Below are 27,917 nucleotides of genomic sequence, written 5' to 3' on the forward strand. Positions count from 1 at the left end.
TTGTGGATCAAAATAAAAAAAAATAGCAGTACGTTAATAAACGATTGAAAAACACTTTTCGATCTACACTGAGATCACTGCCGATTCAAAGGAAGTGACTTTCTTCGACAATGAAAACCTGGAGTGGAGGATTTACGAAATTTTTTTGATTTATTTGGCTTTGTACAGATTTGCTACAAATTTATTATTATTAATAATACCATCGTATATTTGTAACGGTGTGGGTAAATGACGTTCTTGCAGCCTAGATGGTTCTCTCGCGAGTCCCGGAGACCGATTTGAGCCCCCAGACCGTTCTCCGTCTTCAAATCGTTATAGGATTCCTTTCCCTCATCTCTCTCAGATATTACCGATCCCGATCGATCCCGACGACCGTTTCTCGAATATATATATTTTTATCACGAGCATACACTTCATAACTTCATAGTTTTACATAAGCTTTGGAATACCCGTGGACATTAGGTACACAACGGCTTTACAATAATTTAGTTTTTACGGGAAACCCTTGCGGAAAGCGCGGTTGAGACGAATGACAATTATATTTATTTCGTTCATATACAAACTCGCACGATATCGAAAAGCTTACATTAAAAAAAAAAGAATCCCATTTCGCCTTTCCCCTCTTTCCTCCCTCTCTCTTCTCCCTAAAAAAACCTCCGATAAATACTGTGTCGTAAATTGGCGAGATAGCTAAGAATATCCTTTACGTCTAAGTGTCCTTATGTCTAGTTTCGATCTGCACCGAAGCTTCTGTAACTCTTAACGAGTATTATTATCGTTACGTTGTCTTTTTTATCATATATTATACTTGCGCAACATAACAATGTAACGATAATGACGCTGTCATTAAGAATTACAGAATCCGCTGCGCGCTATTTGCGCGTATACTGGATGCGCCAACATCTTCGTGAAAGTGGTAATATTCTGACAAATTTTGTGATCCAAAAATATTGAAAAAATATATAAGAAATAAAAGTTCTATCTTTTTTTTTTTAAATAGAGCATTTGGCGCATCCTGTACGCAAAATAAGAATTATTCAAACAAAAAGTAGCATCTCTGACGTGAAGTACAATTTATCTAGGAAGCTAAACGATATCATCCCACTCCTGTCATTATCGAATTACTTCCGCGATTGTGAAATGAATAATGTAATGAGTACAATTTGTTCGTGAAATGCTTCTGGCTCTCACGAGGAAGTTGATCGCTGTACAGGAATAATATTAGATTTATCTAAATCAGAAATCAAAGTTGATTTGATTAGCCTATGGAAATCGCGTGCGCGATCTTCCTTATTATTTTTAAATCGCTTGTTCTACTTCGTCCAATTCCAAATAAATTAAACTTAAGCTCGGACTGTCGGGCACTTCGCTTTCCGTCTCAACGAGTCTCGTTGATTATTGTTATATTGTAATTATAACTCCCACGTTCAAAGCACTCACGTAAATGTACACACGTCATTGCCGATGATTCGCATATTATTTTCCCTCTCAATACATTTTATGTAATTATGCTTATTCGATTCGAGCCGATCGAACAATGTGATACAAATTAAACTTTATAAAATTAAAAAGATATACGTATAAAGCACAAACTTTACAGAAAAAAACTTTCTGACAAACTTAAAATCGACTACTATCTTCTAAGAAAATTTTAAAAAATAATCACGGGTGAAATTTCTTCGTCCAACGTTCTTCTAAGCAAACTTTTCGAGTGTCCATTTACCTGGTTCAACAGAATCGCCCGTCCCATTTTCGCATTACTTACAGAAGATTTGTAGTACGTACAAGAAAATTTACAGATCTTACTCTCAAGGAAATAGCGGAGGTAGCGGAGAAAAAAACACTCGTCTTCCTCACCACCGCCGTGAAACTTTGCAGTAAAATTACCGCGACCGATATTTTTTTATAATATTCTATAATATATATATATATATATTTATATATAATTATATATTTATCTGTGTATACATATATATATATATACATATATATTTAAATATATGTAGATATACATATACGTACCGACTTATCTAGAATCGTCGTCGTCGTCGTGTTTCGCCAACATCGATGCAAAATAAATCACAATCGTATTTCTTCCTCCCCGTTTACCCTCCGATTGGCAACTGTGTTCTTGCGCAGTTAACAATATATTGCATTGCATGCGCATCTTTTCTCTTGTTTTCTTCCCCATCGAGTTATACGCTAATGAATACGCTAAAAAATATTAATCCTCTCTCACGTTTATCCCGTTCTATGTTTAACAAAGTATTTTGGTTTCTTGACACGACGTGGCGAAAGTAATCATCCTATTTAAGCATAAAAAAAAGATTCTCTTAAAAAATGAAGATATTTATCGCATAATACAGCAATGATGCATGCAACAATATATCATATGAAACGGTTTGATAAAAGAGAAATGCGGAAATAGAAGAAATACAATGTATCCGCAAAAATAACGTGATTATTTTCGCATCGTCTTGCGTATTCCTATCAGCGACCGTAACATGGAAGATTACGACTTGAAAACGGCGAAGGATAAGAAAATTCCGGGAGGACTCTCGCGACAAGAATACGAAAGGAGCTTCGATATTAAGGTTTCTATCTTACAGTCTCGTTCGAGAGTACCCAGCTCTGCGCCTTTTGGTTTAACTCGCGTCATCCTGTCGATAGTGTACGCTTTTAACGCGGAGCGCTCATCTCTATGGGGTAAGTAGAGACGCTTATATATTATTATTATTATTACTATTATCTTTATATTATTTATTTATGTGTATGTATGTGTGTTGCGTGTGTATGTGTGTGAGTGAACGATCGCCATGCATCATCGTACAGCATCGTTATGGAATGTGCCGGGAAGGAAGTTCTACCTGGTTCTACCTGGTGTCACGACTTTGGCAAGTCGATGTTCACTTTCTCTGTGTGCGCATATTTTTGCCGACAGTTTGAACGCCTCGTAACATTTTTACACACCATTATTATCAGAATTATAATATAACTCGTTTATAAATACCAAGCTTACGCGTAGAAATCTAATAATTAGTTTAACATCTTTTTATTTAGTGTTTCTTATATTCTCAAAATTCATATAAATTTATAGAAATTTATGTTTTCTTAATGGATGAATTTATACAATGATTATATAATGATAACATATAAAATTTTATATATATATATATATATATATATATATATATATATGTATATAATATTATATACGTATCAATATTCGCAATATTAATATCTAAACTGTGATCTTTGAGATGGCCATACAAGTCGGAAATATGCAGAAGATATTTTAATTTGAAGCGTACTATTTTAAGGAGACTATAAACATGGCGTTCAACCTGTCAGTTGCTTCTAGGATTTTCCTGTCGTTTCAGAAAATCCTATAACTTGGATCTACGAATTACACTATTAACTAGTGCTTGATCTTCGCATTGTGTTTTTCTTACGAGCTCACGAGTGCTCCATTCGCTGCACTCAAAACTCGAATCGCGATTTGGCTAAACTACATTCGTAATTAAATTGATCGCAATTAGCATGTCTTCGAGAAAGTTCTAAGTGTGATTAAACTAAACGATGCTATTGCTTTGTCGACTGGCTGACCAGTCAAGTCAATATTGCAGAATAACTTGTGAGACAAAAGTACGATAGCATAATTGACGATCCTATAAAATTGTCGAAACTCAAACACGTCTTTCAAGAATTCTTTTTTCAAAAATTTAACTTCTAATGTTTAATTTTCTATTGTTTTCGAATAATATTTTATGTTCTTTTTGCAAAATGAATTTCTTAACACAAAAGATTAACACAGGATAATGACATCAAGAAAATATGATATCCGTATCATTTCAATTTTTCTCGTATTAATAATGCAATGAAAGGTGCGAACAATTATCTCCATTAATGAAGTTTACGATGTCTTTGTTTGGCGAGCGATAATAAATTAAGATTTTACCTGTAAATCTCCATAACGAATAATTTCCGTTAAGAGGATTATATTATATATAATTATGCTTTTATAATTCAGAATTTACTTCGATTTTATCTTGGAAATTCGTAAATTCTAAATATATAATACAATGTTTAAAGCGCGCGAACGTTTTGTAATTCCTCGGAAACGAGATATCGGTCACGGAGATACGAGAAAACAAACGAAATAGATCGGCTCGCTACAGCGCTGGAGAACGTTATGGTGGCGTCGAAGCATCAAAATGAATTAATCGTCGGTCGTTTCTCTAAGAGGCAGTAACGGCAGCGGATGATAGAGAGTTGGGTCACGCCAGATTACTCTCCTGCTCGCCCCATCCTTCGCTATCGCATTCGCTTTCTGATGCCGAATCGCTGTCACTGAACTCAACGGCGACGCGACGCGCCAGAATGGATGCGACGTCATTGAGTGCATTCACGCGCTCCACCTCTTTCTGTTCAATCTTCTCTACCTTGCGTAGTTTTATGCCTGAGAAATAATTGTCTCGGATAAAATAATATTACTTTCAATTAATGTAGAATTACTCGGTAACTAAGATTTTCCAAAATGCTTCTAAGCTTTATTCTTTTTTGAGTTATTTAAAAATCATAAAATATAGGTATAATTTACCATCGCGAATCGCCTTGAGCAAATCATTTCGCGGGTCGACCAATGGGATATTCGGGTTGACCGGTTTCCTTAGCTGGCCGTCTACAATGCTCTTCAGAGGTTTTAGTTTTGGCGGATTGGTCGCAATCATCTTCGCGATATCGCCATTTGTTAGCGGCAATGGCGCCGTAGGTCCATTAGCGACCGGTGGAGGAGGCGGTGGTGGTGGAGGTGGCGGGATGTTACATGGAGGTGAGATGGGTCTTGGTGGAGTAGGATCTGGAGTGGGAGGAGGTGGTGGAAGATCCTGGGGTGCTGGATCTGTCTCATCCGTACCCAATTGGCCTGAATGGTTCGGTGGCGTCGGTGTCGAACGTTGACTTGGTAGAGGACTATCCGATCGACTTCCGCTCCTGTTTAGCAAGTGCGGTGGTATGGAACCTGAAATATTGACAATAAGTTGTACAATTAAGTTGTTACACTTCTTATCTTTTAAAAATAATTAAAAATAATTGTAATATATATTAATAATTATTTTATTATATATGTTGAGAAGAGATAGTGTCTCAAATACAATTATGCTGTAAATTAAAAATAATAGTTAACAAATGTACCGTTCATGGAAGGAGGAGACATGGTTTCTCCTGGTGGCGGAGGTGGCGGCGGCAGGGTATCCCTGCCGGTGCTCATGGATCTTCCCCTAGTTGGAGTGTTGTTGGCGGATGCCACTGTGGGCGTGGAATTGCTGGAAGCGTTGCTCGGCGGCGCCGGTGGTGGCTGCGATGGCCGTGACCTGCCACCCCGACTCGGAGTACTCTGACCACCAGGACTCTGATACGCATCGCTACCGATCGGTGCCTGACCAGAGGCGTAATGCGAACCGTATGGATTCTCATCGTAGCCCTGAGTCATATAGTTCGTTCCCCTATAACGAGAGAAAATTGTTAATTACGCGTAAAGACATAAATCTGTAAATTCTACAGCATAAAAGAAGTCCACAGTATTAGGAAAATAAAGTAGAAGCACAGAATGAAAAGTATTCTGATTATTAGTATATATTTTTGATATCTATTATTTAGAATTATCAATTATATTATTATTGCCATGTCAATATTTTCACCTGTAGTGATCGGAAGACGGCGGGCTGTACAGATGCTGCTCTTCTGGGGGGTAGCTTCGTCGCAATTCGATGCTGTTGGGCCTAGGTGGCCTGGGATCCGTCATTACCATTCCCAGTAACGCATCATCGGGCTGCACATTGTGTGGCGCCCTGTACTGCACCGCTTGCGTTGGCATGATATATTCGCCATGGCCAACGGCCAGTTGCCGTTGTCGTTCCCTCGTATTATGTGGTTGCCTCACACGCTTCTTATGCCTGCCACCACCTCCACCGCCACCCTCATTCCGAGGCCTGTGCGGCTGTTTCGCGAAGAAAAATATGATTTAATATGCATGACGTGAAAGAGACAACGAACAAGGTGCATCGCATGTAAGTCAAGCACAATCGGTTTAATTCAAGAACATCCCGACGATTGATCCAGTGACTGGGGACATTTTTTAAATAAATTTTAGAGTTGCAATTGGATAAAAAAAGAAGTTATTTTGAAGTTATTTAAAAACGATATCATTTCTAAACCAAATCAGAATTTACTGGATCAATAGTTAAGTAGGACATAAATGTATATGTGTAAAAAAAAATAAAAGTGGAGCCTCACAAAATTATCACTTATTAATTTTGCAACAAAAATCAATTCATCGTCATGAGAAAAAAAGAGAAATATTCTTTTGTTCACGGCAACACTTTTATTTTCTACGTAACACATGGTAAAGTGGAGATGAGATAATCCTGAAATGAACGATGAGACGATTAAGATCGTGAGGGTATCGGTGTCGATCGAAGATGAATCAGTGGATGATGAGTATAACGCATTTCTAAAAAGTACATTCAAAACTTGCATGAAAATTGCAAAGAACAACATTACATAAGTGATCCACAAAATGACGGTAGGTGTGAGAGATTTGTTTCGAGTATCAAAAAACACAACTCAGTTTTCGGAAAGGATAGGAAGGACTTCGAGTCAAGATCAGGCCCTGCGTAGATGGAATCTTTGCTCCCTTTCTTCTCGATCTCGTCATCAAGAAAGTCGACAAACTTAGGTTTCGACAAGGAAGTCTATTCGTATTCGATCTACGCAAAGTGACATGTCGCCACTGAGAAAACGTGGCTATTAGCATAACTACAACTTCGAGAAAGCGAGCATCTAGCATCAGTCTCTATATCAGCGCGCAAAAAGGTCGGTTAATGAAAGAAAAACCACAAAGAGGGTGATTATGTGATGAGAGTGAAGTGGCGTTCGATCGATTCACTGAAATACTATTGGATGTTTCGTAAGAGGGATAAGAGAGATTAAAAAGAAACTACAAAGATCCAAACCATCGACTTGCCTCTCTGAACGGTTCGGCATATTCAGACTCGCTCTACAACGAAGGGGACAGTAATTCAATAGTTAGAATCGCAGTATTAGACAGGTTAAATAATCATAAGAATCTATTTTGGTCTATAAATTCGCGCACCTCGATAACTTCAAAGATCAAGGATCAATTAAATTTGATTGATTCATAAAAAGATTCAGAAAATGATACAGTATACTGATACAATATAATGAGACAATACGGATGTTAAATAATATAGTGGTTATCGAGATGCATTTTTGAATGCATTATCCTGCAAGAATTCCTACCTTCTTTCCTCGATCATGTAGTTTCTTTTCCGTGTCTTTGAGCATTTCCTGACTCCACAGATCAAAGAAGTAATTTGGATCTGTGTAGAACTTCAAACCGTCCTTGCCATCCTCCCTGAAGTAATAATTAATGTCTCAGTTATTACCACATTAAACTATTTAAATAGATGAAAATTAACTGACGCCGCTAATTACCTGTAAATATTAAGCTTATCTAGGGGCGGTGGCGTGTCACATTGGTGATACGTTTCGAGCATTGCCGTCGGCATGGTGTCCCTAGAGACGACTTGCTGATCAAACACCACGGAACTCTTGAAGGCTTTCCTCATGTGTATATCTTGCAATGAGACTGCACAGAAAATAAGAAGAAATTCTAAACATCATTTAAATCTTCACCTTCATAACTTTATTATCTTTCTCTTTTATTTTAATTATTTCGTATCACAGTTAGCTGCGCGAATTGAAACAAGCACGTACCTTCCTCTACATTACTATCCAATTGGGTGACTTTGACGGCCAAACGATCTATCCTAGCCTGCAGGGAATTCGCTCGATCACTCAATCCGTGCGCTTCTCTCGCCAGCTCGCCGAAGAGATCCTCGGCGTGCCTCGATAGGCTAGATAGTTGTCTGATAGTGTTGGCCAAGGTGCCATTGGTAGCTGCCTCGAGTTCCGATGGCAGCGGGAAGTCCTCAGGGATGGTACCACGTGCTACGTGCACAGGCTCCACCAATCGCTTCGGAAGTGGCATTTTCAACTTGCCGGCTTGTACCTCCTGATTCCTCTTCGCAGTAATTCACTCACCGCTCTCTCGAGACCTAAAATCATCGATTATCATCAAAAATCCATTATCAAAGCCCAAATATCTTCGACAAATTACCAGAATCTAAATATAATTCGATAATAATTACATGTACCGCTTAGGTAGCTGTAACTTTATGATATAAGAAATATTTCAAAAAATTTTGTATATCAATAAAATAACATAAATGTAATAATAATAAATATATTATTTAAAAAAAAAAGTATAACACAAAGTTTTTAGACTACACCAATAGAAAAAACAAACACCTTATATAAAATGTTATATTTTATTTTTCAAAGTAAGTCCTTTGTGACATGCTTATGCTTTATGCATCTTTGATACAAAACCTTGAAACATCTTTTAAAGTTTATAGTTGAAATGCTATTTTTAGAGCACTTGTCATATTCTTCTCTCTGAAAAAGTTTACCTTTTATAATGTTTTTGCACTTTGGGAACAGCACAAAATCCGAGAGAGTTAGAGCATACCAAGAAAATTGCATAACAACGTTCCTGTACAAGGGAATAATATCGTAAAACAGCGAAACAGAGAAAGGAGTTGTTATTGAGATTAGTCACCCACTTTATTCATCGGAATTTGATCCTTTTGGATTTCATGCTATTCTCAAAGTGCAAAAAATATGATAAAAGATAAATATTTTCGATGTCGAGGAATATTTAAAGGAATATGACAAATATTCTGAATAACATTCCAACTATATGGAATAAAGGAAAATGACTTCAAAATAAGTTTCGAAGCTATGTATCAAAGAAGATTACTTTAAAAGATAAAATATAACATTTTGTTATCTGATATGTCTGTACTTTTGTATTGCTACAGTCCGAGAATTTCATTGTCAGACCACACATTTTCAAAAATATAGCAGTAATATTTTCATCAACAATATCCATTAATTTCGAATAATCCAACGAGATTTTATTGCATTCGTAATAATATCGTTTCAAATGCGTTTGAGAACCAGATAAATTTTTTTCTGCATAAATTTGAATTATTCAAGGTGTGATATTCACGAATAATTATAGAGAAAAGTTCAATAATGTGAAGCACTCGTGGCTTCAAATTCCGAGGGCAGAGCCCCTAACAAGATGAATGTTTGATCTATCTAGGGACATCCCTTTGACCCAACCCTTGTTACATCCGGCAATATGCAAACAGCGGGAGAGATTGAGTGAAATAAATTACGAGAATTACCCAAATCTTAGATATAGTCATAAATACATGAAATACATGAAATTTAATTTGAAAAATTCTTATCAATTCTTATCGTTTATTTTTTTCTCTTATCTTGTTGGTTCATCATAATTTTCCACGATTCTCATAAGTGTACGTTGTGCGATGGATTTCGCATACACAACGCTACACACACATTACGTAATCGCGGTCACAAGTGATAACGATAATATCTTATCGCATGCTGACTGCTATTAGCAAGGTGACTGTATTGGTCACTGTTTTTTTTCCGGCCGCGAGTCTGCGAGTAACATAAATGCAATTTTTCTGCCGATACGTGATGTAATCGATTATTAATTCGTCATTAAATTAAATTACACGTGATTATTAAAAAAAATTAGATTTAAGAGCTATTTATTTGTGTTACAACTATAATAATAATTACGTCAAATTATTTTAAGTTTTATAAATTTTAAGTTTAAAGAATCTCATTTATATATGTAATAATTATATTTCATAATTGCTTATTGATATATCCTTCCTGATTTCGTGAAATCAAAGTGAGGTTTATTTTTTTATGAGTTCTACTTTCAGAATGACGAAGTAATGCAGCAGGCAACGCCGACATAATATCGATATAATGGCCATCAACAAACATCGTTTGAACTATCTATCAGGGTCAAGAATATGACCGTGACCAAACACGATGACTTTAACGGTGACGACAAAGTCGCGGCAACATGCATATCGCTATTGTACCTCCTATTAGCAATTAGCTGCCATAAAACGAGCGAATAGAGCTATACCGGATGTTGCACCTGCGAAGAAGAGAACTGGAAAACACTTCCTACAACAGCTAATAATATCCTTTTGAAAGTAGTCCAAGTACAACCCACTTATTTTTCTCTCTTTCGCATCTCATTATTAATTCCTATATCAAATTTATTTATCAATCATGAAAAAATTACGCTGTGTTGAATCTCAATATTTAAAAAATTACAGATGTAACTGTATTACACTTATAATAACACTTTTATTCAAACACAATTGTAAAAGTCATTGACATGTCATCTTGAAACTCCGATAATAATAATTCATTCGGAAATAATATCCGAGAATAATAATTCATTAAAGAAAAAGAATAATAATAATTCAATAAAAGACTATAAGCCATTTAAAACTGTTACGTTATTTATAAATCTCGCAATAGGTGATATCGAAAACAATATAATGCCACGGTCGATTCTACTGGTGCAGATCAATCGACCATGTAGGCACGACCGTGAGTCACCATAGTCTTTACCCCTTGTCATGTCGATGTATCTGTATTTCATTACGGCTCCCACGCAGTCAAACAGTCATTTAGCCGTGGAACATAAACCAGACAGAGCGGGATTAATAATACGATTCATTTCGCGACCGTCGAATCGAAAAAAACCAGACCATATGATAAAATTGCATAACAACTAATTCGTTCAGCGTTACAAAATATTATATGGAATATTGAAGTATAATAATATCTCGCGAAAAATAACTATTTCCGGATTATACATGCAGATACACAATGTAAAAAACGCGAAACGCAATCTCCGTAACCAGCGAGTTGTAGTTGCGTAATTGCGATTATCAAATTTATCGCTGATTCAAACGGCTTCCCGATGTGCAATTAGAAAGTTGCAATTATATGTTAAAATATTAATATATGTATTATAAATTCGTTTCGATTAAACTAACGTCAAAGTTAAAAATTATTTCGATGATATCGCTGACATATATCGATACCGAATATATCTGTGGAAAGCTATTATAATATATTTTATCTCCGTATCAGTTCACCGTATCGACGTGCATTTAAATGCTTCCTGCTTGCTTGCTTGCTTGCTTGCTTGCTTGCTTGCTTACTAATGCAAACCAGTGCTTATGGCATTCAGATAGGTATCAGTCTGTTAAACTTAAGCATTCGTGCGCTAATAGGAATCGAGGAATCGAGTGCGGCCGAGGAGATTCTCGCGTGCGTCTCGTTGTGAATGAAACCGCAAACACGCTGGACTTGCCATGGATAAGGTATAAAGCAGTATCCTGAGGCTGAAAGGTCACTACTACGCCATGGTAGGACTTATCGAGTACTCGCTGCTGATGCTACCATCACCACCACCACTTGGCGAGTAGAAACCGGAAAGACTTACTAGCTCCTCGCAACGTGTCCGTCGGTCATCCGCGATGCATCTATTTCAGAGTTGCATTCAATCGCGACTGTATCTACAGCGACATTAACTATATCGCGATATCATCGTTCGAAGTGTCGAACAACAAATTTGACTCTTGCTAGGGAAGTCGAAATAAATAATACGTTTGTTTTCTTTGTCGCTGCACTGTACTGCACTAAAACTTTCTATCCTGTTTTCGTCAAACTTTAAATATATCTGTTTCATTTTAATTCTATAATAATTGATGCGATACGTTGTACACTCAAGTCCTTGGGTGAGATTCTTTAAACTAAATAAATAAGATTGTTTAAACTTATAAATGATCATCAGTTATGAATAATCATCAGTTGTAACAAAAAAATTTTAAATATACATAATCTACATAATCTATAATTATACACAGTGATATAGGTAATTTTATATAATCATGATGTAACACTATATATATATACAACAAGTGTATACTAATTCAGCCAAAAAAATGTAATGGTTCGAGATTTTCATCGCGAATTTCATTCAAGATCTTGTTCCTGAATTGTGTTTTAAAATTTATATAATTATAACAAATGTGGTTTATATTTGATGTTTAATATATAATTACATTAATAAATAATTTAATAAAAATTACAAATATCCATAAAATACAAAATTTACATAAATCTGACATTAAATTCATCGGTCAATGTCAGATTTATATAAATTTTGTATTTTATGAATATTTGTAATGTTTACTGAAGATGGCCAGATTGTGGCCGAAACGTCTAAATTATTTATTAATGTAATTATATATTAAACATCACAAAGAGAATATCTTGTGCTGTGATTTTATGCTCTTCTTTTTATTAAGTTTTAAAATTTATTTTATCAATGACTACACATGTAAAAAAATAAAAAATTATTTAAATAGTAAAAGTAATCCATATTTTTCCATGGAAAGCTCATCAGCTCAAAGAAGAAATTTCTTTACATCTCTTAAAAAAATCGCGCATGAATCACGTGTAGCTTTTAGAGTCGTCACGGTCTGGTAAATATCCTCGCAACACACAGTAAGTGTCTATCTGTAATGCCAATAAATTGTCGAAGGAGTTTTTCAATGGCTTGTAATAAAATAAACCGAATTGCTCAATCTGTTTTAAATTCGCTCGACAATGGTAAACGACAAGTGCCAAGACGCGGCGCTGATTCCACCGATTATTCACACTCGTTCGCGGTTGCATCCTGGTGCACACGTGCGACTGTTAGAGCAGAAGAGAATGCACATGTCGACCATATGGTCACGCATAAAACAAGTTCGTGTACGCAAGAAGTACAAGGTCACTACTCCCTGCGCACGAATCGATGCAATATTCTGTAACTTTAACAGATATCTCTCTGAGATCTATCACTCGCTCCCTTCCCGCTTGCCTCGTGCGCGAAGGAAAAGAGTTGCCCTTTAATTTATCATCACAAAGTTATCCTCACCTTTTTTCAGGAAATTTTCTTAAAAACGATGAATATTTAACGTCAAAAATAATATCAATTTATAAAATAAATCGGTGAAAAATGTAAAAAAGCCCATCAGAGCCTACATCAGCTGTTCGGATGCACAGAAAATTCTTTATTTTCGTGTGAAATGTAACAAAACGAATAAAATATACGTTTCGATCCCAATTCAGGTCTTATCAATATAAAATATAAATCGGAATTACATAAATAATGCAAATTTCAAGTTGAAACATTTACACGAAAATAAAGAATTTTCTGTGCATTCGAACAGCCGATGTAGGCTCTGATGGACTTTTTTCACTGATAGATTCTTTCGAGCCTCACTTTATATATTTGTTTATAAAATAAGTGTATAAAATTACTAACTATAATATAAAAGAAAAATGATAATTGCTGCTTTTATTTCCTGCTATTATTTTTCCTAGTTTCTATTTTCGTCTCGCACTATTATTTACACCGTCACTTCATAAAATCTCGCGCAGTGTGGAACAGTCTGCGAGAAATCTCCGCGTCATTTCAGTCGTTCAGTATGTTTACCAAGGAGAAGCGCATACCGACGCATTAGAATCGAGACGATATCGAGCGATCGAATGGCGTAATCCGACTTAGGCATCGTCGCCGACAACAAAGAGTTTATGCTAATGCCACGACGTGCAGCGATTTTGCAATCGCGAGACACGTGCATCTGAGATTCCATCTTCCATCTGCGAAATGCCATTCCTTGTCTCTCAAGATTATATTAAAGGTTGTAATTTTTTAAATGAAATGCAAATCGTTCGTCGATCGATCGGCGTTGCTTTTATTAATAACATAGAGAAAACAAAAAGTTATTTACAGATTTAGTTTAAGTATATCATCCGCGACACACCACAAATATTGTGTTTCCTCTAATTTCGTAATCTCTTTAGAAATTTATTTTCAACAACCCTGATAATTTAAAAACCATACATCCGTTTTGTTATTTATAAAATAATTTCCATCGAATGTAGGCGGATTATTAGGTACGCGCGACCAATTAAAGCGTGGGAACTTGGCAAAAAGAGACGGCAGAGGAAAGAGAGAGGGTTCGTATTCGGGTCACTGATAAGGGAAGGATGTGAGTCGTTGAGATCACTAAAACGACAGGTTGAATAAATTATATCGACGTTTATGCGTTACGGGAGCAACGTGCTGAAAAGCTATGGCGCTGCTCTCGGAGATTGCCTGGTCGAGAGATATTTATATCCTGCTTGCTGTGTGTAGACACCATCACTATCTTGTATTTTGTATACGCCACGCAACTGATGGAGGTGCAGTGACCGCCAAAACTCACTCTACATTTGCGACATTACGATAAAAATATTTCTACTCTCATTATGCGACGCTCGTTTGTCACAATGTAACATTTGAACAGATATAGTATCTATCGGCTATAAATATTCGCAACATTTCATACTTTTTTAGTATTTTTTTTTTTTTAACTATGTTAAAGTGGACCAACGATTTTTATCGCGGGATATGTTTGGAACCACTTCTCTTCAGTTCGGATTAAATCTAACTAGGCCTGAAGCAGAGCTCGAGTTAACGCACCATGAACAAGCTTGAGAAGGCACGTGGGCACCTTGGAAAGGCTCTCATTTCTCATTAGTGACATTTACGTCGTTTGACAGAAAAAAAGTGTCGACATGCCGTAGTTGTAGCTTGTAGGTTGTAGCTTCCACTCGGAAAGCTCGTTTCCCTCACATAGATATGGTGAAATCTGCCAAACTTGTTATTTAATTCCAATGAGGAGACTCAGAGATTCCTTGGTTTTCGATGTCATCTTGGTTTTCAAAAGTTTTTTTATTTTAGGATTTGTCAGTCTTGCAATGAAAATTTTTAGATTCTTTAATGACATCTTAAAAAGGTTCTCTAAAGATTCATGTTCAGTCCCTAAAATCTTATAAATGATTTACTGCCATGAAACACAAGACTCCCTGGAAATTCACTACATATTTATATAAATTCAAAAATCTCCATCTCGACTTTTTTCAGAGAAAGCTTTCAAAAATTGAACTATATAAGGAAAAAAATTATGTATAACAATATTAATAGTATGAACCAATAACAGTCTAAATGAAAATAATCTTGGTCAATTTTTTATTAATTCAATGATGGTAAAACAAATAACATTTTATTAAAACAAGAACACATGGTATATTTGTTTCATTATGTAAATCAACAAAATTATTTTTAATTGTAATAATAATTCGAAATTAGACCAACGAGAATAAATCAATTAATTAAGAGAAAAATAATCTATGAATTATTTCTCTTAATTAATTGATTTATTCTTATCGGTCTAATTTCGAATTATTATTGTAATATTTATTATATATGTCTCTCTGAAAAATGACTAATTATTGCGATAAATATTGTCGAACCCTCGATAGTCAAATTTGAAGGACGCCCACAGAGAATTCGGGACATCCGGGTTTAAATACCGGCTGAGATATTTTTCACAATAAATTATTTATAGTTTTTTAAATGTTTAACATAATTTTTTTCTTTGTAGGATCTCTAATTTTTCACTTCTCTCTCTCTCTCTCTCTCTCTCTCTCTCTCTCTCTCTCTCTCTCTCTCTCTCTCTTTTCTCTCTCTCTCTCTCTCTCTCTCTCTCTCACTTTAAATCTATACGATATTGCAGTTGTGCAACGACCAATAAGCGATCTAGTTTTGCCTGATAAAATCAAGCTCGATTCCGTTCGAAGCGGCTCATGATAGGTTCGCTTTTATATATTCCTTGTCGACTTAACAGCTTGATCAATATGTCTCGTGCGCGAGCAAGACAGCGAATGCAGAGGATCGATTTGCTCAGCGTCGACAATTAACGATCGGTTTGCGCCGAATCTCGATTTAACGCGCCTCGAATTTCACGCTCTCGATATCACGCTCAACATACCGTCGAGTGAAAGCAGATGATTTATACAGGGTGTTCCGAAACACTGACAAACGAAAATCATGATGCGAATCCTTGCAGTTTAATTATGTTTTCTTCCTCCTCGGATTTTTTTCAAATTTTTTTATGTTTCATGAAATCAAGCGCCAACGACTATGAGCCTTGTCGCGTTGAAGTAACTATGCCCTACGTTCATTGGATAAAGAACCCTGAGGATATTTTTGTCGACCCTCGCCCTGAACTAAATCAACGGAGAACGAGTGTCGGGGGTGCAACGCATCAGTTCCTCGATAGTGGAACTACAACCCCCGGATATTAAAGTGGGTGATGTCATACTCAACATTCATACGTTTCGTGAATACACTTTGTCGTTTTCGGAATTGCAAGATATAAAATTTATGCGCCCAGAATAGAATAAGAAACATAATCAATATCTTGCGATACCAAGAATCCATTAAAAAATCTAGAAATCTAAGAAATTATTAATGTAAAGTTTATAGATATATAAAAATTTATTAAACAGGAAGCTCATGAAATCTAACGTCTATTAAATTATGAATACAAAGAATTATAAAAAGTCAGTTACAGATTTAAGGATGTACGAATTGAAGGATCTGCGAGGCAAATAAGGATTGAAGTATCCCTCATTCGATAAGTATGAACTTCCGGTTGCTTCTCTTTCACGCAATATGTATTTCTGTCACACGTGATATCGTAAACTACGTCGCGCGTTGGAAATCGGCGTGTTCGATCGAGGGAATCGAATGTCGAGAACCGGTTAGTTAACCTTGTTCTGGCATTAAAAAAAAAATAATTTTCAAAAGTAAGAAGCACGTTAGTGAGAAACTCGTTCACCGAGTTAATAGCAGTTGCTTATACTACATCCGCAAATCTCCACCTTAGTAGTTAATCCATCTTAGTAGTTCATAAAAGTTTCCATGTATAAGTATAACATGCTCGTTAAATTGTTGTTCTTTTTTTAGTTTTTATTTGTAGCTCTTCTAACGTTATTAACAGGAGTTTCCAACATCTGATTACAGATATTAACAATGTATAGTATACAGTTTGCACACATTAATTACATATTTTTAATGATAATAAAGTAGAGATTTTTAATATATTATTTATGAGATTTCTAATCTTAAAGAACCTGCATTTGCTTACACACTGAGAAAAATGTCTGATTGAAAATGAACGAACCAGAAGATTCTGATTATATATCAATCAGAATTCCGGTTATTTCAATTAAAATTCTACTGAATTTATTTTCAACTAGAATTCCAATTAATCCAACCAGATCAGATTTTTCTCAGTGCAGATCCTGATTATCGTCGATAAATTTCATAGACCGTTTACTCCTTTATTGCTTTAATACTATAGATATATATTGAGACTAGATTGAACTGAGTTAAATAAAATTCTGATATTTTAAAACTTTGAAATTTTGTTATTTTATAACTCTTGGATTTTTTATAAAAAAAAATTGGTGTGATTGGGATTGTACTTGACGGGAAAATCGCGGTCTACAGACATATAAAAGTGCTCTTCGAACGAGACTGATTGCCAGAAGAGGCGAAGAGATCTTAAGGAAGGGAGGATCAGAGAGAGGATCTCGGGGAACAAAAAGCTCGATCACGAGTGGACAGTGGCACAAAGTATCGAGTAACATTCGTCATGGTGACTGCGGAGACGTCGACCTCGGATGCATCCCGGTCTTACTAGTCGCGTGTATTATATTTGTGTGTGCGTATACGTGAGTGGAAGCGTATATGCAAGTCCATTTCGCAGCACGGCAGATGCGCATCTCCGCGGACAGATTTAATCCTCTTTCACGAATAGAGAGGCGGCTTTTGTAGATTAGAACGGTAAATTGGACGAGAGAGCGGAGACAATGACTTTGTAAACGATGCCATCGAGACGGTTATCTTCCTTTCTTTCCCGAACTCGAATATTTATATATGAAATATTTACGTCGAAAACTTTGGAGGCCTCCAAAGAACTGCAGAACTCAAACCGTACGTGCCAAAGGTCAGTGCACCACAGTGCTGGTACGGAATTAACTTAACTATATAGTGTAGCACTCGTACAATCGCTTGTTTTCTAGATTCTCAAGTACGAGCTTAGGTCTACGCACCCGTTTCCAATTCGCGAGAGTTCGAGATACTCAGAAGAAGTGATTTTCCTAAGAAGAGAAATCAATGTCTCTATTCAAAGATAAATATTTATTATGCATCAAGTGCATTTACGTGTATCACTGTTATATCATTGTAAAAAATATACTGCAGCAGCTCATAAAGATATACTTCAAGAAAAGTATACTTGACCACCGCGTCTCTTGAGTCACATATTAGTAATTAGCATAATTGATTGTTAACGATTGACCGCGACGTCGATAAATCAGCGAGAGTGTACACGCGTTTAAAATCAACGCCGTTCCTTCTTCATGCACTGAAAAAAATTTATTAAATCTTAATAATATTTCTTTAACGTAAATATTTACTTACAATAAATAAATATTTACTCAATAAGAAATGATAAGTTAAATCAAATTAATAGTTTTTAGTATCAAATAAATATGTGTTTGCATTTAGTAAATATTTTTACTTACAACTATTCAAACATTTATTAAAATTTAATATTTTTTTCAGTGTGGGGCGTTCACTGATAACGATAAAGACTATATAGAATGACGGAGCGTCAGTGAACGCCTACACAACGAGAGCGACAGGATCGAAACTTGATTGAATCTCTGTCACCATCAAACTCTCTTTCCTGGTTTTTAAGTGATAATTAAGCTCCCGCGTTAATTGAGCTTTTAATGATTCAGCAATATCTACAGGTGCCATAAATGTCAGAAGAATCGGGATATTTGCGAAATTTATAATCAAGAATCATAAAGAATTACATGAAATAAAGAAACATTTTGTCTTCCTTATCAAATTGGCTATCATCTGATTCTACCATAATTTCATTTAAACCTTGACTCTTTTTAATTTGTCTTTTAAAGTTATTATTTATCAATGATTATTAATATTTATTACCGCTAAAGTTTTTATTAATTTGCAAACATCATGAAAGAAAGTTGAGGTGTGTTACTAATTGCTATTGTGTCAATTTGTCAAGTGATAAATGCCATAATCTGTTTATCTCATGATTTAATATTTGCGATCGAAATATCCTTCTTGTTGATATTATGAATCACAAATTGGCGGAGTTTACAATAAATCGCATTTTCTTTAGTCATGAGTAGCGTCCGTTCTGTGGACACGCGTTATCATTTACGCGATATCGTGAACCAAACAAACGCACACAGCTCTGTTTTAATTATCCTAACTGCGAGAAAGAGTGCGAGTTACACTTGCAAATTAAAGTCCTGGGTAATTTTTTCTTTAGAGCAGAAACATGAAAAGTGAAAATTTTTATGATATGTACACACATGAATACAAAAAAAATTTTCACTTTTTCTATCTTAAGAACAAAATTACACAATTGTTACCCTGGTTGTGATCAATAATAAAAAGACAAATAAATTCAATGAAAAACTTTTGCATTTTTCAGAGGAATTTTTTCCGCAAAGGTGACTGGGTCCACACAGAGCTTAGTGAACGGACTCGAGTTCAATATACTATGGACACTCACATCTATATACCGCTCTCAAATACATACACTTTCTTGAACGATAGATGAAGAATAAAAAAAAAATCAAAGAAGAGGCATAAAAAATATATCTGAGGCATAAAAGCGGCGATATAACCTGAGACATAAAAAATATCTCCTATCTCGTTAGTGCTAAATGACTATACAAAATTATTTTAAAGCGCTTTTATTAAATTTAAAAAAAAAAAAAAAGAATTTTGTATATTTTTCGAAAAGCATCAGAAATATTGTTGAAATACTTTGAATTCAACCGAGAAAAATAATGAAGCGAAAAAATAATCTTATCTAAGGATAGTTAAAATTAGCACGCAGTTTTCTTTTCATTCCCAATCAGGATGTTCAGTTAAGTGCGGATTGAAATACGCTTATTGATCAATATCAATAACTGTAACAGTGTCAACGAATGCGGCATTTCCTAGCCTAGTTTCCACGAGCACGCGGACTTCCCCCCCCCCCTCCCTCTCTCATTCTCTCTTTCATAAAGCTCGTTCTCTCTTTCAGTAAGCTTAATTACATAGGTCTTCATACAAACACGGATTAAACCGCAACCATATAAAATTTGCGATAAAACCATAATCATGTAGTTGAATGGCTTCCTGAAGGAAATGAAAAAATTAGTTTCTTACATTTATCTAATTCTTCGAGTAAATTAAAAGGTAAATTAAAAAAAAATTGTACACTCATATTAGTCTCAAAACCTACAAATAAAATTTCCTTTAAATATTAAATGTTTTTGTATTCGTCAAGTCCTCTTTAAAAGGTACAGAATTATTTTATTATTCCATTGATAGCAATAAGTAATTCAGAAGCTAAAAGACACTGATACGATAAGTACGATTAATGGCGAGGGAAGATCAAACCGCACTTGTATACACGTCGCACTTGTATACACAGCTGAAGCATGTAGATGCGTTCGAGAAGTACAGATTACACGAAAGCAGATTGCTTGTCAATCAAAAGCACTGAGCTCGCGGAGTACGATGCGCGTGAATAAACGGCTCGTTGTAATAAACTAAGTCGTCGCCAGTCGCGGTTTAAAGCCGGATCAACGGCGATATTATCTGCAGTAATTCCTATAAACGAATCCGACCTCGTCGACGACAGTCCCGAGTCAAACTGAGTCGCTGAACGAAGTCCGAAGGGGCCGATCTTTGTCGCTCGCACGCGATGTAATATATCAATCGTCCTTATACAGCGAAGCATCAAGCTAAAAATTTAAAGAGTCCAGATTGTTATATAAATAGAAGAATTAAATTAAAAAGAAATTTAAGCGACTTAAACTTAAGTTTAAATCTTAAGATAATAATTTATTCTTAACTATGTGACTACAAAAACCTATCACATTTAAATGTATGTTCTAAAGTGTCCTGTCTGAAGCACAGAATGCAAGTTAACCTTCACTTTATTGATAGAGAAAGGTTCAAAGTTTTTTGACCTACAATTTAGTATCTTATAGTACCAATTTTAGTAGTAAGTGTTTACTTATGTTTAGTAATGTTCAGAGAAATATGTATTAAGATTGAATAAATTTTTTTCAGCGTATTATTGAATTTCGTCTATTATGTTTATTTTTATCGGTGTAAATTAACTTTAATCTCTTAATTTAACTTGCTTTTTCTCGTCTTCTAAGAATTAGAAAAAGAGTAGTTGAACCGAGATTAAAATTAATCCACACTGATAGAAATAGACATTAAAGGATTTCTATTTACACGCGATACGCGATTTTTCCAAACGAGAACAAGTTTTTCACGTGCACTGAGACTCTATTTAAGTCTAAAAGAATATTGACCTCGATAATGCGACGTCATTCGTGCCAGTTTCGAGTCGGCACGACTAGAAATATGTATATAATAACCCAGTTTCTCGTTGATTCCCTCCCTGATGCGTGGTCAGAAATGCGGTCAGGTATTATTGCGTGTAGGACTATTGCGTAAGAGACGTAATCGCGCGTTTCTGGCAACTTTTAAAAGCAAAGAAGCAAAGACACCAGTCTCGGCGTCGACGATACCCTCCTACGTACCCTCTACGATTCCACAGCGATTTCCCACGAGCCTCGTCGAACCGTGAGCACCATAAAGGCTGAACTATCGATTTTGCATCGCGCGTCTTTTTCCGTCACGCGGGAGCTTCTTGGGTTCGTACCAAATAGGGATGCATTAAAAATACCCTGATATCATCGCGGTATCGATGGTTTCGTATATACAATGCTTTAAAGTGAAAGTTTATCCTTCAATCTTACGTAATTCAATTTAATTATTGTTAATAATATTGCCCCAAATTTTTTTTTAGTCGGCAGCAAAATGTCGAATTCGTTTGCATTAATTAATATTATTTAATACCTATTCTTCAAATTATTTTTAATTTGTTGGATAAAATTCAAACATTTCCTAACGCTGTACATTTCCTAACTATTTTCTCATTTTAGTTTCTTGTCACTCGAAAGAAAACCGAAGACTCCGTGGCACAAAATGGAGCAATCTAAAGGTATTAAGTATACAAGACGCAACATCGTACGTGACAGAATTACGCGCGTGAGTCTGTCGTTAACGTGGGATTGCATAATCTCGCAATTGCATTTGCAGAAATTTCGCGAGAGATAAAATGCCATATGTATTTACGTTACACGACAACGGCACGTGGTCGACCCCGTTCAAGGTAACAGCCAGCGGAGATCTGGAGAGTGAACGGCAGTATTTAGTATTTAAATGTCTACAAAGCAACGATATTCTGGCGATGACTGTTGCATGTTTTAGGAAAATAATAGAATAATTATAAAATCGTAAAGAGTACTGTTACACCGAAAAATAAATTCGATGTAAAAAAGGTAGCGCGAGATAACTTTGTTACATTATCAAGAATTCGATACTATGTAACTCGATTTGCCTATCGGTTCAGATAAAATTGGGTTGGTAACAGTAACTGAAGGAGATCCACCGGAAGATGATCCAAGATTAGCCGAATAACCGGGAACGAAATAAGAGGGTCGGACTTGCTGCTCGCATTCTCCCTCAGGCTACATTGAGAATGTCAACAGAACCGAGAGGGTAAATGCGGATCCAATTGGGTCACAAAGATCTCGAGACCAACTAGTAAAGTTTCAGAACTTTAAGAATTCTGAATTCCTATAGAAACTCTAAACAATTCTAAGCTTCTGCAGCTTCGAATTAAAAAAAGAAAATCAAGAGTAATTGAATGTTTGATAATTCTAGAATTTCAAGGTTTCCAAGACTTTCAATCTCTAATCGTATTTCCACCTTTAGATTAATCTCGATTCAATTTTATCTCTCTTTATCTTTTCTAGTTCTAAAGATTAGGAAAAGATGAAGAGTAAGTTGAATCAAGATTAAAGTTAATCAACATTAGTGGAAACGGAGTAGAGCTTTATAAATTGTGTTTGAAAGTTCAAAGTTATTAGAAAGAGAGAGAGATATATATATATATCTCTTCTTTCTAGCAACATCAAAATTTCAAAGTTTAATGAAATTTCGAAATTTGTCAAATTAGGACAATGGCATATAAACTTGAGAGGTAAATCATAAGCAACAATCGAATTAACCAATCATAACAGAAATCGTAAGACCATAACGTAAGCAATATAAAATCCAGCATGTTGATTTCTTTACTGTTTTTTTGGATGCCATGGCCCGATGAAATGTTCGCCATATGTTCGAATTGAGAATCGATAGAGAACTCAGGTCTAAACAGTAAGAAAAAGACATGATGACTTGGTATATTAACAGTCGTCAATCGATAACGCTGCGTGCACGCATATGCGTATGTAAAATGCGTGCACACCCGCAGCAACCGCGATCTAATGGTTCGTTAATAAATTAATGTAGGAAAGGTCAAATGGACTATAGCTCTTTGAGATCGTGCCACTGGTGCATCGAGTGCAGAAGCGTTCTCACTTTACATTTGCAGGCGATTCGAGCTTTCAATAAATATCAATTTTCATTCTTGAGGTCCAAGTACTAAGTACGATAATTATCAATTACAATATGATTAATATACATTACCAGATTCTAACAAATTAAAAATAGGAAATTTAAAGGAAAGATATTAAATAATATTAACACCTTTATAAGATGGAAAAGCTATATAGTGACTCTACAGTGTCAATTTTACAAGAAATATCAAATGAATTATAAATCTTACTTAAGAGAAAGCTCGAATCTGTCAGATTTTTAAAATAGATCTCCGCCCTTTAAAGGTTAATTAGTGCAATCAAGTCTGATGGTATCCTCGTTGCCGACTAAAAAAATTAGAGATTAAATATTAATAATGATAATAATATATACGATGTTCTCTCTCTCTCTCTCTCTCTCTCTCTCTCTCTCTCTCTCTCTGTCCTTCTCTTTTCTGATGTGATATTCATCTCAACAATCTGGTCTTATTGGAAAGAAATATTTATTGATTTGTACTATACTGAAGATGATCCAAATTAAAAGTCAAAACGTTAATATTTTTATTTTATTAATATATTTTTTGCATACGATTAACTTGTGTTGGCTCGCATTGGTTTATTTTGAGTAAAGGATTATTTCTTCGAGCCTTTCTTCTTTGTTACATATTCGATATTAATAATGACAAGAGTGATATTAACCCTCTATGATCCAACTGGAAATTTAAAGATCCAATTGAATTTTCAAGTTTAAATTATTCTGCCTTAAATTCAGACACAAAAAGTGAAAAGCGTTTCGGATTAGATTCTTGAATATTGAAAGAGTATTCTTGAATGTTTAAAAGTGTGCCAGAATTTTTTTCAGATTTTTTTTAGAACCTAAAAACCTTTTGAAAAATAAAATCAGACATCGGTGACCCGATTGGAGTATGAAAGTAGTGAAAAAAATGTTGGATCACGGAGGATTAATAATAATATTAATAATGACAGAGTTAAATTGCGAGAAATTAAAGAATACTTTGCAATAATTCGTTCACATCGAGATATTGATGCAATCGAGAATCGAAATACCTCATGGAAAGAACAATTTTGCCGAAATATCTAAAAATTTAGGTAGCTACAAATCTGAAAAAAATTTCATTAGATCATTAAAATAATTAGGTAAGAATCTCAAGCATAATGAACAATGTTATAAAAAGTTTGAGCAATCGATGTAATTGTTTTGATGGTTCAACAAAATTATTTTTAGATCTGGCTAAACTTTTAGATATTTTAGCAAAACTTTGCAGTGCTTGTATCGCACGGCTTTGCATTCATTTCACACGCAAATTATTTTTGAACGATCGTTGATTTATATACATCGTGTGATACTCTCAGTACTTAGCACCGACCCTTCCTTCGGTTCGCTCCATCGCGAAACATACCTCCGGACTCTGCAATTTCCCACGTTCAAGTTTTTCCCCGCTATTTTCCACGTTTCCCGTGCATGCAATACACGCGAATATGCAGGTAAACGTGCACGTGCAGGTTCAAAGTCTTTCCTAAAAAAATTTCAGATCCGTACAGAAAGAGAAAGAGAGAGAGAGAGAGAGAGGGCTGATATTACATTTGTTGTACGACAAATTTTTCAAGCATTATTAATTGGCTGCAGGAGAGATGAGTTCTCTTTCTATTTTATAGCCCGCATAATAAATCAATAGACTTGAAAAGTTTGTTGTACAAAAGTTTGTTGTATGTACAACGAACGTAATATCAATCTAACTCAATATTATGACACAAAGATCGAATCTACTATAATACGCACAATGATAAGTGTTATCTTATTAATTAAATATCGTAAGATACAATAGATCTCTTAGAATAAAACAATCGTACGATAAAACAGATAATTATATACAATATATATATATATATATATATATATATACTAAGAAAAAAAGTTATTTAGTTCACTAAATTAATTTAGATTTTATTTCTTTCGATGAAATAAATACATGCATCATTCGCTAATAAAAGAGATAGAGGCAAACTAAATTAATTTAGTAAAATAAACATTTAATCGAGTAAATTTTTTTTTCTATACATACTACTATTATATAATAATATCCTTACGTGAATAATATCCTTTGATTAATATTCATTCGCAGTTAATGATTCACGTTTTTTCTACTGGGTGTCACGCGCGAAACGTCGTTCCCGTAAGTGACGTGAAGTGACGGAAACGACAGGATTGTCGATTACAAAATCAACGAATATCGATGACGACTACTTCGTTCGTCACATAAACTGTGTTTTCCATTCACAATATTAATTTCGACAATAAAATGACAAAACTAACAATGACGAAATTAACCCCTTGACTGTATAATAAAAGGTCATTTGGATCTAATGTGAAAATTTTTGGACGATTGTACAATCTGTATGATTGATACTATGAAGGCTTAAATTGTAAAAAACTTTTAGGGTACAGACACAATAGAAGGAATAAAGAATAAGGAACAGATAATTTCAACCTACACATCAGAACACAGTATCTGAAGTTAAGAGAGAGAAATCTTAGTCTTTATTCTTTGTTCCTTCTGTTGTATCTGCACCTTAAATCCTTCTCCAATCGCTGTAAAATCGAGGTTCACTTGCATTCCGTACTTCAAATAAAACTTCAGAATTTATGCGCAGATTTTCACAGCTGTAGTCGAGGATTATTATTTTCTAGTGAAATAGAAGTTCAAAGGAGAGTCGAGACATTTCCACGAAACGGGGGTTGTTAAAAGGCCTCCAAAATGGAGCTATAAATCAACTCTAATACATTACTTAATCAATCTTACGATCGTATCAGATCATCATAAATTTGTTCTCTCAACATTCTTAATTTAAAAAAGACAAAACTAACAATGACAAATTAATTAATTAAAATATAAATTTGATGTTATTTTTTATATTGAAACAGGGATGAAGAATTAAAAGAGATTTCAAGCAAGAGTCTCCATGACTTGCAAAGAGAAACTTGTTAAAAGACCATCTCCAAAATGGAGCTACAAATCAACTAACACATTACTCAATCAATCTCATGGTAGCACCGGATCCTTATCTCACGAATGACGCGAGGGGTGAATAATTACCCTCTTACGAGTATAACAGTGACATTCGACAATCGGCATCGCACTGTCAACGTCGTCAACGGAAAGACAATAGCGTTCCCTCTTGTCGTTTGGACGACGAGAGGGAAAAAGACGCAAGGCTTTGGTAGAAACGCTTGTTCCGTGTAAAAGAGAGAGAGAGAGACAGAGCGAGAGAATAATACTTCTCGAGGGAGGGCCACCCCCTGCACGGACAGCCGGCGCCCCATGCTCTACGCGGCGACGACAGCCATGTGCCGCTCCCTCCCTCCACCCCCCAGGAAACCGCCGCCCATCGAGCGGCGGCGGTGGCGACGGCGGTGGCGATACCGCTGTCTTTCCTCGACGCTGCGACTTCGTTTTATAGGCCTGGGGCCTCCGCGAGATTCCGTTATCGCAGCCGCGCAATGACGAAGCACGGGAAAAAAGACCGACTGACAAGACGTCGCAACAGGAACACACGGAACTCCGGATCCTGCTCTGCCATTACCGTCGTTCTCAATTAATCCTCGCTTTGCCTCCGTCTCTCTCACTCGCGTACAACACTCACGCACGACTCGCCACTCACCATCGTATCCGTCGCACGGCTGTCCGCCGCGTGTCCGTGCATATCCCGGGCGGAGAAGCCGAGTTAACACAGACGGGCAGAAGTTAAACGAGCAGAACGGGCGAGAGTCCTCGCCGAGAGACGAAGCGGCTGAGATCAACGTGGGGCAAACGTCGCCCGAGACGTTGCCGATCGACCGATCGTTCGAATGAACAAACGAATGAACTAACGCGAGTCGACTAGTTCACCCGCGGGCACAGAAAATGGCGTTGCACGTAGACACAGTTGGCACGCAGCAGCAGCGGCAGCAGCAACAGAGCATTCGCACGCTCCGCTCGCTCACTCGCTCGCTTCCTCGCTACGTCGCTCCGCCGGGGCCGCGGCTCAAACTTCGCCGGACCCCGCCAGGCGGCGCCGCGATCGTCTCCCACGGCGGCGCGCAATATTTGAATCATGCCTAATTTTAACTAACGTTCTTGTGATCCCGCAAACACAATAGGAGTTTGTAATTGTATTTTTTGCTACGTATATTTCTTGTTTCTTTTGAAGATAACAGAGAATGAGAATTTCATTCTCAGAAATCATGTTTTGTGGAATATAGTTTCTGATAGGTTGAAATTCTTATTCTCTGTTTTCTGTTCCCTATTCCTTTTATTGTGCGGAGCCCCTAAGCTCTTAAGCCTATTCTACACGTGCTTTTTGTTTCCTGTTTCTTGCCTTTTGTTATTTTTTACATCTTGTCTTTTTGCTTCTTATTTTCGGTTTTTTGTTTT

The 27,917-nt window shown here is 35.9% G+C and overlaps 1 protein-coding gene across 2 annotated transcripts; it reads right to left on the bottom strand.

Moving 5' to 3' along the window:
* Nucleotides 1-124: 124 nt before the first annotated feature.
* On the bottom strand, nt 125-27,540 carry SCAR (wiskott-Aldrich syndrome protein family member 3 SCAR). Of its 2 annotated transcripts, XM_087411245.1 has the most exons (9): nt 27,166-27,540; nt 7,798-8,138; nt 7,516-7,669; nt 7,321-7,435; nt 7,025-7,057; nt 5,700-5,998; nt 5,194-5,504; nt 4,601-5,020; nt 125-4,459 (listed from the first exon to the last, which is right to left on the bottom strand). In XM_087411245.1, exons 2-9 carry the CDS (start codon nt 8,069-8,071, stop codon nt 4,278-4,280), a joined length of 1,788 nt encoding a protein of 595 aa, XP_087267371.1. In that variant the 5' UTR covers nt 8,072-8,138; nt 27,166-27,540; the 3' UTR covers nt 125-4,277. The 2 variants fall into 2 exon arrangements, with proteins under 2 accessions (XP_087267371.1, XP_087267372.1); XM_087411246.1 differs by lacking the exon at nt 7,025-7,057 and having other exon boundaries at nt 27,166-27,539.
* Between the last annotated feature and the right edge of the window lie 377 nt (nt 27,541-27,917).

Source organism: Acromyrmex echinatior, chromosome 11 (genome assembly GCF_024713525.1).
Source record: "Acromyrmex echinatior isolate Ae372 chromosome 11, ASM2471352v2, whole genome shotgun sequence".
NCBI lineage: Eukaryota > Metazoa > Arthropoda > Insecta > Hymenoptera > Formicidae > Acromyrmex > Acromyrmex echinatior.